The following is an 11,035-nucleotide window of genomic DNA, read 5'->3' as shown; positions in this document are numbered from 1 at the left end:
TGTTTTCTTGGAAAATACATTATATAGTTGTATCTTACTAGGATTAAAGAAATATTTGGAGCACAAGTTACAATTTTGTGCTATGAAGACTTTACTAGAAAAAAATACAAAAACCCAAAAAATCCGAGAAAAATCAAGATTGAAAAACCCGACTTTGTTGATTTGGTTTGGTTTATAGATTTAAAAATCTGACACCATTGATTTGGTTTGGTAATTGAAAAATTCGAACCAACCCGATCTATGCACATCCCTATCCAATACAATTATTTTGGAGATCAATTTTATGATCCATCACAAAATATTATTTAGTTTCATGATTTTTTCATAGGAAATAAGAAAAAGTATAGGGAATATAACACAAAAGATGTCATTTTCTTCTATTATAACTTAGAATATCTTAAGAGATCGTTTCTGTAACGACCCGACCGAACGTTTTGAGAGTTATAGCTCCGATTCCTTATTTACTGCTTTCTCCGTATCTGTTTCAGCTTATGTGACTTGCTGGGAGGTTTCGTTTTGGTTTTTGGAGTGTTTTGAGACACTTAGTCCCTAAACGGAGACTTAAGTCTTAGGATTTGGACCGTAGTCGGGGCTGTGTGAAGACGACTCCGGAATGGAGTTTCGTCGGCTTCGTTAGCTCGTTGGGTAATTTTGGACTTAGGGGCGTGTCCGGATTGTGTTTTGGAGGTTTGTAGCTGATTTAGGCTTGAAATGGCGAAAGTCGAATTTTTGGAGATTTTGGACCGGTAGTGGACTTTTTGATATCGGGGTCGGAATTCGATTCCGGAAGTCGGAGTAGGTCCGTAATATTAAATATGACTTGTGTGCAAAATTTGGGGTCAATCGGACATGGTTTGATAAGTTTCGACATCGGTTGTGAAAATTTGAAGTTTCAAGTTCTTTAAATTTGAATTGGAGGGTGATTCGTGATTTTAGCGTTGTTTGACGTGATTTGAGGGCTCGACTAAGTTTGTATGGTGTTTTAGGATTTGTTGGTATGTTTTGATGAGGTCCCGACGGCCTCGGGTGAGTTCCGGATGCTTAACGGATCATTTTTGGACTTTAAAAGGCAGCAAATTTTCTGGTATTTTTGTTGCAGACATTTCTTCATCGCGTTCGCGAGAGAGGTCTCGCGTTTGCGTAGGGCATCTGGGAGGCCAGTTGGGTTTGTTCTTCGCGTTCGCGATGTAGTTTCCGCTTTCGCGGAGATATGGAACATTAAGACTACGCGTTTGCGATATGGACCTTGCGTTCGCGTAGAGAACGGTCAGATGGAGTTCCAGGCAATAGCCTACGCGTTCGCGATGAGTGTCCCGCGTTCGCGTAGGGTCAGGCAATGTGAGCTTCGCGTTCACGACCAGTATATCGCGTTCGTGATGAGTGTTTTTAGGACTGAAGCAGTTTGTGCTTCACGAACGCGAGGATGTGTCCGCGTTCGCGAAGAAGGAATTACCTGGGCAGATTATAAAGTTTAAAAAACGAGGGTTTGGCCATTTTTATCAAAACTTGGGTTTAGGAGCTTGGATTTGGACGAGATTTTGAGGTATTTTCAGAGATATCAATTGGGTAATGGTTCACACTTGATTTTGGTTATATCCCACTAATCTATCATTAATTTTATCATTTAATTTTGGATCGGGGTGAAAAATGGAGGAAAATGGAAAGAAATTCTTCAACTAAGATTATGGGTTTTGATTGGGATTTTGACATCGGATTTGGATAATTTTGGTATGACTGAACTCGTGGGTGAATGGGTGTTCATATTTTGTAACTTTTACCCGATTCCGAGACGTGGGCCCGGGGAGACTTTTTAGGGCGATTCTTTAATTTCTTGCTTTAGCTTTGATTTCATTAGCTAGATTAGTTTCTTGTAGTTATATTTATGTTATGTAATTGATTTTGGTTAGATTTGGGCCATTCGGAGTTGGATATTCGTGGAAAAAGCATTGTTACGTATTGATTTGAGCTTGGTTCGAGGTAAGTGGCTTGCCTAACCTTGCATAGGGGAACTCCCCTTAGGATTTGGTACTATTTTGATATGTGAGCGCTGTGTACGTGAGGTGACGAGTGCGTACACGGGCTATTTGTTATAAAATCCGATTTTTACTGAGTAATAACCTGTTTCTTCTTATTTGAGTTCTATCAGCATGTGTAATTATCCTGTTTAGCTTAGAATAGCATATCTACGTGTCTTAAATGCTTATTTGAACTCTGTGCAGCATACCTAGTGAAGTTTTTCTGCTTTTCTCTTGACTTGTACTTAGTCTAAACTGTAGGATCACTGCTGTAACTGCTAATTTCATTGTTTGAGCTGCATATTTATTTTGGGACTACGGAACGGTATTTCGGGAGATCACCCTGCACATTTACTCCTGCATAGTTACTTTAGAACTATGGGACGGTATCCTGGGAGATCCCCCTGCATAGTTACTTTGGGACTACGAAACGGTATTCCGGGAGATCCCCCTGCACATTTACGTTTGGGACTACGAGACGGTATCTCGGGAGATCCCCTATTATTATTTTGTGTACTGTACTGTTATCCTTTCTGTGATTTCCTTCCGATTAAATTCCAGTCTTTATTTTACTGCGATATTTTTGTTCCGTCTTACTTATATTTATACCAGTAGGGCCTTGACCTGACCTCGTCACTACTCGACCGAGGTTAGGCTTGGCACTTACTGGGTACCGCTGCGTTGTACTCATGCCTCTTCTGCACATGTTTTTCGTGTGCAGATCCAAGTATCTCCTACCAGCCTCGAGTTTAGTTGCACGGTTGCTGCTGTTCAAGAGACTTCAAGGTACATCTGCCCGCGTCCGCAGACCTCAGAAGTCCCCCTTTATCCCCTTATGTCGATTCTTCCCTTATTTCTGACACTGATGTATAGAACAGTTAGAAATTCTTAGAAGCTTGTGACTTACGGTGTTCCGAGTCTTAGGAGAGTTGTGTATATTACGAGAGTTGATTATTGTATATGCCAAGCGACATCTCAAATGCTTATTTAAATTATCTGTTATTGCTAGTTGTTAACTTTTATGTTTTTCATTTCATTTCCACAAACGGCTTACCTAGTCGTAGAGACTAGGTGCTGTCACGACAATTCACGGAGGGAGAATTTGGATGGTAACAATTTCTTCGTTATTTTTTGTTTTGAAACACGTCATATCAATCTCTTCTTGATATATTCTCTTCCTTGGAAACGAACCTCGCACGCTCTCTGTTGTCTCCACCCACTAGAATTGGTGTGTTCTTACCTTCTTCCATAAGGTCGAACTACACTGAGACCGTCCTTCTTCAGTAGTCTCAAGTTAATTCGTTCTTTCTTTAACAAGGATCAATTCAATCCATATGATGAGTGTTTTTAGTCTGCTTATATGTTCGTCACTTCGTCTTACCATCAGCTTTTACTCGATTATATTAGAAACTTAGAACATTTCCAGGGACGCCATCCGAGCAGCACAGCAAAGATTTAGAGTCTCACAGGTATATCCAAATGTATATATGTGGCTCTAGTTTGTAACAGCAATGAAAAACCATGGGGACGTTTTGTTATGACCATTCCCCTTTCAAATGCATTGAACTAAGGAAAAAAGGAGAAATTGTAATCTAATTAGTGAGTTACCTGCTGCTTAAAAATGGTCATTGGCAACGATAGTCTGAACAAACGAAGATATTTCAAAACATGAATAGATGAAAAGCAAACATTATTTTGAAAAGTAAAGTATCTTACCACATAAATGGATCTTAGGGAAGAAGAGAACCTTTCACGTGACAATGTATAATTGTATAGCCATAAAAAATTGGACAATGATGGCCTATGAAATCTGTGATTGCTCAATAACATTTAAAAATCAAGATGCCTATCTGTGCTGAGGGGGGAAATGGAAACAAAAATTTAGATTACCCAGGACCTACATGACTAAAATGCATCTGTATTAGAATCCAGAACACAGGATTGCCAACTTCCACGGCTAAACTCGGACATATAATGTTTTCTCTATTTGCCTTCTTACAGAGACCCTATAGCAGATGCCTATAGCTCAACAACTAGGTTTCTCTTATGCCTTTGGACTGCACAGGTTCTTAAGGTCCTTATCCTTGACATACCATTCTGGTATTATTTTGGAAGCATGAGGATAAAGATCCTTGTATGCATTCTTGATAGTCCCTTCTGCAACTGTGGTTGCAATTGAGATATCTGCATACGCAATCTGTCAAATCATATATGCAAACTAGCATAGCCACCCAAGATTAAAAGCAATTGTGCAACCACACATGAAGAATTCACTGCAATCAATAGCAGATGGAAAGACTAGAAATGCAAAAGCTCCTATTTAAGCAATGCATGCATTTATAGAACATAGACTCTATTTGGCTCAAGATTGCACAAAGAGGAAGGTAAATGTCCAAACCTCGCAGGGGTTTCCTCATATCTGTAAGTTGAGTTATCATGTATATTATTGCTGCAGCAATTGATATAGGACTCCTCCTGCAAAAAGGGGAATAACTATTAAGGATCTAATCTACCAACCTTTTGTGCATAATAAACTCTGTGGCCAGTGATAACACCCAATTCATGGCTTCTGTTCCCTTTAAGCAATTGTTTGACTGGTTAGAACTCTAAGGGGTCATTTGTACAAGGATAAGGGAAAGTAATCCCAGGATAAAATGTGGAATTATTTTATCCTGCGTTCGGCTGAATTTTTTATTCCTGTATAAGCAATTACAAGATTGTTTATACCACAACTGTGGTATTAATTTTGTAGCACACTCTATGTGGGAATAACAATCTCGAGATCACTAATCTTGGGATAAAATAACAGAATGACACAGTTGCCCTTTTCCAATATCTCTCTCTCAAAGTTTTTAAAAGAGCCAGGGTCAAAATTGAATGTTTATCCAAGCTCATCTAGTATTAAAAATGAAACAAAATTTTTATATTATACCCGCTATATCTCATTTTTAGTCCAAAGAACATCTACTAATAAAAGTACATCCACAAAATAACTACATTATTATTTACTCCATGTACTACAATCTCCACATTGTAATTCACAATATAACTTGTTCCCAAACCAAATGACCCCTGAGAGAGCAAATTAAGTCTAGTTGAGAAATATCCACTAAAATTTCTTCAGCTAGACTTCATATGTTTCTCATTAAAATCAAACCAGTGTGGTTTGTCCCTTCTTCCTTGGAGGTTGTGCAGCGGGGAACACATTCAAGCCCAAGAAGTTGAACCAACTGACAAAAGTTCTTCACCCACTGATCCAACATCATTTTTTTCCTATAAATTCAGAACTTTTCTCAAAGTTCCAGAACAAAGTAATTGCCAAAATCAAATTTGCAGAAGGTTCACTCAATATGAAAGAAGAGCACTCAAGCCACCGCAAAAATCAAAGGGTTTCATCAAAGAGTTTTCATGCACATCGACAAACCAATGACTTTACCAGCCTCTGGATTATTCTGCGACCAAGGCATGGACTCACCAGATTAAGAACGTAAATAAACATACACAACCAAAACTATGTACCTTATGTCAAACTCTTCCGACTTCTGAACAGTTTCTTGGACAACCTTAATTTCTTCATGGTTCATACCAAGGTTAGAACAAAAACGTCTCTGAAGATCAAAAATAGATAATGTCAGGATAGTATAAAGGCATATAAATATCAGATAAGTGGCACAGCCCACAGTATCTAGTTCACTCACCAGATAGTCTCCAGCGTGTATAGTTCCCATCTCCATTGATTCTCCCATTTCAACCTTCAATTGTTTCACAATGAATTCTTTTGCTCGGCCAATATCCTTCTTACTAGCTCCATTGGCAATTGAGCATATTTCTAATCAACACCCAAAGTTTTAGAGTTCACACAGAGGACTAAACCGTTAATCTATATGATCAGATAACATTGCCACACCTTTTACAGTGCGGGGTTTGCCTTCTTGACGACATGCAATGTAGATACAAGCAGCTACCAAGGGATCAAGATTCCTGCCTCTGGTACACTTCTGATCTTCCAGCCTTTTATATATCTCACTTGCTCGATCCTGCACAAGATCAAAGAAAACATACATCTTAAAAGAATAAGAGAGAAAGAAGACTTGGTGCCACCATATAGTGCAAAACAATTGCCCTAGCAACATAGTTCAGTATGGGCGAACAGAAGACTAATCCTAATAAGAGAAATAGCAATATCAAAATACTCGATGCGGATTTCAACCACAAAAATGGAAAAAAATTATATCAGAAGAAATCCCCTGACATATCAAGGGAATAAGTCCGCAGCAATAAGCACTATCACTTTGGAGCTTCACACAATATACTTGGGCAGAGAAAACTAATGGTTTCTGTTTACTAAGGCAAATTGTGATGGATAAGATGCGGAAATTGGTCGTAATCTACATAGTTAACTCATAAGGTAGACAGAAGCACTAAGCAGAAGAAGACACAAAACAAAAATAACACTTAAAAGATTTAAGCACACAAATAAAATGAAGTGACGAAGATGCCAATGGAAAGAAAGTCAGACTGTCATATGCTTTAACTTAAAAGGCACGAGAGAAGCCAGAAAGCAGTGAGATAATTATGAAAAAACCTCCAGAAAAGGGCAGAAGAACATAGTATAGTAAGAGTCCTTATGACATGAATCTTAGCATGATCATATGAGGTCAGAAGCGGGGAACTAAATATGTCAAATCTTATATGATATTTAACAGGGTATATACAAAGATCTTTAAAAGATGACACTAAGAAAGTCAGTTTTACTTTCATCACTCATAACAGATCCCATTTTGTCGCTATGACCAACACATATTCACAAACTATTTTTCTTGTATGAAAAAAGAAACCTATCTGATATGCACAAGCAGGAGAATCACATGAAACAAATCGCTCCGCTAAATCAGCCATTAAGAATCACAAAAATGACTAATTACTCAGAGAGAGTCATTTTTCAAAAAAAAAAAATACAGCTAACCGCAAACAAGCAACATGCAAGCAATTGTGAAGATTGCTGCCATTATCTTCTGTTGCAGATGCTACACTTCAACTTCTATGAATTCCCCAGTGTTTAATCAAAGATGTGATGCATGAGTTACTACAGATGTTTAACAAACAATTCTGTACACGCAAGACCAAGTTACCAAATCTAAGGTTCGATGAATGTTATAAAAAGTGCATCCCTATAATGCTTCATCCATGGAACAACAAGACAAGAAGAATAATTCATAACATGGCAGTTAGTCAAGGTTGGACAAACAAACCACTTTGGACAACCAAAGCGTGTGTCAACTTTTAGTGTCAGCCCATATTGTCTAGTTCACTATATGTAGTCATTATCAGGAAAGTGAATGATTTTACATTTTTCATTCAAAGTGAAGCCCCCACTAGGGGTGTGCATTCGATTTACCGATTCGATTTTGACCCTTATCGATAATTACTTATCGATTATCGATTTGTACATATGCTTATCGTTATCGTTTCAATAAGGTTCCGATTTTTTCGATCTCGATTTATCGATTTTGGGGGCTTATCGATTCGGTTATCGATTACACCAATAAGAAAATTTGCGGGATTCCACGGAAAGTATATCGCTATAAACGCGCCTAACTAATATGGACAAAAAGAAGCTAAAATAAGACGAACACCATTTATAATATAAAAATTGTGTCAACAAGCACATGCAACAAAACTAAAGTAAGGGATCAAATGTATGCCACCAACACTCCAACGGTATAAAAAAACAAAACAAAACAAAACACATCATCACGACTAATTCTGTTTTCCATTAATTTGAACTTCATTCCCTTGATCTTTAAATATGATCATTCCTTAAATGTGGTAGATGAAATAATATGGTAAGGGACTTAGGGTAAAGGAAAGGGTATAGATTAGGGAAAATAATATTGTATAGCCGCTTTCAAAATAGTAGCTGAATATATATACATTCTGTATGTTATATTAATCTACACAAATAGGTAATTACTCATTTAACAAGTGTCTACAGTCTAGGGGTGTGCATTCGATTTATCGATTCGATTTTGACCCTTATCGATAACTACTTATCGATTATCGATTTGTACATATGCTTATCGTTATCGTTTCAATAAGGTTTCGATTTTGATAACAAATAATCGATTCGATTTATCGATAAACCGATTCGAATGCACACCCCTAGCCCCCCCCACAGTGTGAGGAAAGTTTATAATCCTATTATGTGGGAAAGAAGCAGCAAACTAAGAAAGATGCAACACAAATTCTCAGAAATACTTTTATTGAAAATTAGTATTATTTCCAAAAATATTTCCATGCCTGATGCCCAATTAACTTAAAAGAGTACTAAAGAACATACCCTTATAGTAGAAACAAGGCTCAACCTGTAAAAAAGGAGGAAAAGGCTCAGCTCAATCAATTGATACAAAATTGCCAACCTTACAAAAACTAGAACGAAGCATACAACATTAACACGCACAAAACTAGTTCAAACATTTAATGACTCCTAAACATCTCAATAATGTTTTCTACAAAGGCACAGACACAACTGGTCAGCATCATTACTCATGTCCTTCTAGCAATCTTAACAAGTTATCTCCTAAACCAGTATTATCAATTCAAATACAGTTGTAACACAAAGCTAACATAAATGCCATCTCAAACAATTTGAGTAATTACAGCACCAAAACAATCAAATTGTGAATTTATGTGTCATCCGCGAATGTCTTCCATCCAAAAAGCTTAATGGAGGAAGTCCAGTTTTATTAACCACATACTAGCATGTGCAATTTCATTACCAGATTCTCTTAAGATAAACCTATTTGATCCCAATAGCCAACATCACACAAGCCCTGAAGTCCGATCAAGGATAAAATTAGCCATGGGTTCTGACTCAAACTCTATATATGTGTTAACCACTAGATTAAATGAAAAATAGATTCTGAACCCACTAAATCAAATGGGATGTGGTAAAATCCCGAACTCAAACCCATAAAGTTCAAATCCTGGATCCGTCTTAGATAAAGAATAAGCTCTTTTCATCTTCCAACCTACGACTACTACACCTCAATCCAAAACTAGTTGGATTAAGCTGCATATATCCTCCATATCCAATCCGATTCAAGCTCAATTCGTTTAAAAAAAATTAATTATAAAAAATTTCTTAAATTCGCTCTTGTTTCTAGTTTCTACACAAACATACAAATATCAAGTACATAACCTAACCTAAGCGCAACAATACGACTAAGTCTTCATAAAGGCTGCTTCAGTCCTAACCAAGTTGGGGTCATAAATCTTCACTGACCATGTTACTTCATATTAGCTCATCTCAGGCCAATAATATACAAAGTAAAATAAAATTATTATTATAATAATAAGCATTAGGGTTTCACCAACAGGTAAATAAAAGCAACAGGTAATTAACAGACCTATCAGCCATAGTAGCAATGGCCTTAAAAGCTATAACAATGGCTCTATCAGGATCACCGCCCCGATTCTGCAACCGAGCAAGCGAACCATCCCCATTACTACCATTAGGCCCTTTAGAAATAACAGTTGAAAGGCCCGCATCGCCAAGTAACGGGTTAACGGGTCCACCAACACGATTCGGGTCATGATCACCGGACTCATCGGCAAAAGTACGCCACTCAGATGTCTCATCGATTGAACGGGATTCCAATACCAGCCCACACTCCGAGCAAACCGTATCGCCGGCGGCGTGGTCGAATACTACCTCCGTGTTCCGTTTGCAGTCCGAACAATATGTATCCATTTTGATAAAACAGTTTTGACCCGATTCGATCCAATTATAGGTCCGATGACGATGAACGGAAGAAAGGTAACGGAGAGAGAGAAGTTACAAATTACTATTGTGTTTTTGGGTTCTCTCTCTCCAAAATTGAACTGGTAATGGAGAGGTAGAGGAAAATAGAAGGGTCAAAGGGGTATTTATAGACCTGAATTCAGAATGCGGGTCGGTAGAAGTGTCTTCGGTAGGGTCCACTACCTTATTTTTCTAACAAAAAAGAGACCGGAGAAAATATCTATTGTATTGTAGCTCTCTGTGGTATACTTGGTGGGCGTTTGGACGGGTTTTTTATCAATATTGTACTTTATCTTTGAGAGTAGGTCTATTTTGGTACCTTAAATATAATCTCGAGTATATTTAGTCCCTTAAGAGCCTGTTTGGATTGGCTTAAAAAAGGTGACTTTTCAGCAGAAATAGCTTTTAAGCCAAAAAGCAATAAGTTGGGGTTGTCTAGCTTATTGCTTTTGGCTTGTTTTAAGCAGTTTTTAACTTATTTTAAGCACTTTCTCACTTTCCCAAACACTGAAAAAAGCTAAAAAGAGCTTAAAAGCTAGTTTGAACAGCTTAAAAGTCAATCCAAACACCCTCTAAGTATGCTAAAGTGGAGTACCTTTAATCTCAATGATACAATGTACCCGTCTCTGATTCATGAAGCAAATCTCTTGCTCTGAAGCAAAACGTTTCCTCTCCTTTTATTGGATAACGAAAATTATCACTTTAATTCCTCATTTTTAGATAATGTCTTCTAAAAGTTTGACCTTGAAAATATCCACTTCTGTGCCAATTTTCAGTGAGAAAATGACACTCTATAGCCGCTGTAAAAACAATAGTCGAAAAAACATTTGCTTCATGAATCAGAGTTGAGTAACACCGTTAGTTTTGTTAACACATTGTATCAGTGAGACTAAAGGTGCTCCACTTTAGCATACTTAAGGGACTAAATATGCTCAGAGTTATATTTAAGGGACCAAAATAGACATGCCCTAAAAAATAAGGATATTTTTGGACATAAGAATTATAAAATTCCAAAAAAAAAGTAAATATGGTATTTGAAAATTAGAGTTGTGTTTGGACATGAATATTATTTTGGGTTTTTTTTGAAGTTTTGTGAGTGATTTGAGGGACATTTTCGAAATATAACTTTTTGAAGTTTTTCAAATTTTAGAAAAATTCCAAAATTCATCTTCAAGTGAAATTGGAAATTTAATGGCCAAATATTGATTTCGAAAAA

General features: G+C 37.2%; 1 protein-coding gene across 1 annotated transcript; it reads right to left on the bottom strand.

The window, feature by feature from the left end:
* Positions 1–3,690: 3,690 nt before the first annotated feature.
* On the bottom strand, positions 3,691–9,934 carry LOC109221091 (transcription initiation factor IIB-2-like). Its single transcript, XM_019385553.1, has 7 exons — positions 9,425–9,934; positions 8,356–8,380; positions 5,923–6,052; positions 5,714–5,844; positions 5,535–5,623; positions 4,414–4,490; positions 3,691–4,199 (listed from the first exon to the last, which is right to left on the bottom strand). The coding sequence occupies exons 1-7, from the start codon at positions 9,766–9,768 to the stop codon at positions 4,060–4,062; spliced, it is 936 nt and encodes a 311-aa protein (XP_019241098.1). The 5' UTR covers positions 9,769–9,934; the 3' UTR covers positions 3,691–4,059.
* Positions 9,935–11,035: the final 1,101 nt, after the last annotated feature.

Source organism: Nicotiana attenuata, unplaced genomic scaffold, assembly GCF_001879085.1.
Source record: "Nicotiana attenuata strain UT unplaced genomic scaffold, NIATTr2, whole genome shotgun sequence".
NCBI lineage: Eukaryota > Viridiplantae > Streptophyta > Magnoliopsida > Solanales > Solanaceae > Nicotiana > Nicotiana attenuata.
Note: the sequence above shows the minus strand (reverse complement) of the source record. Positions and strands in the feature narration are given on the sequence as shown.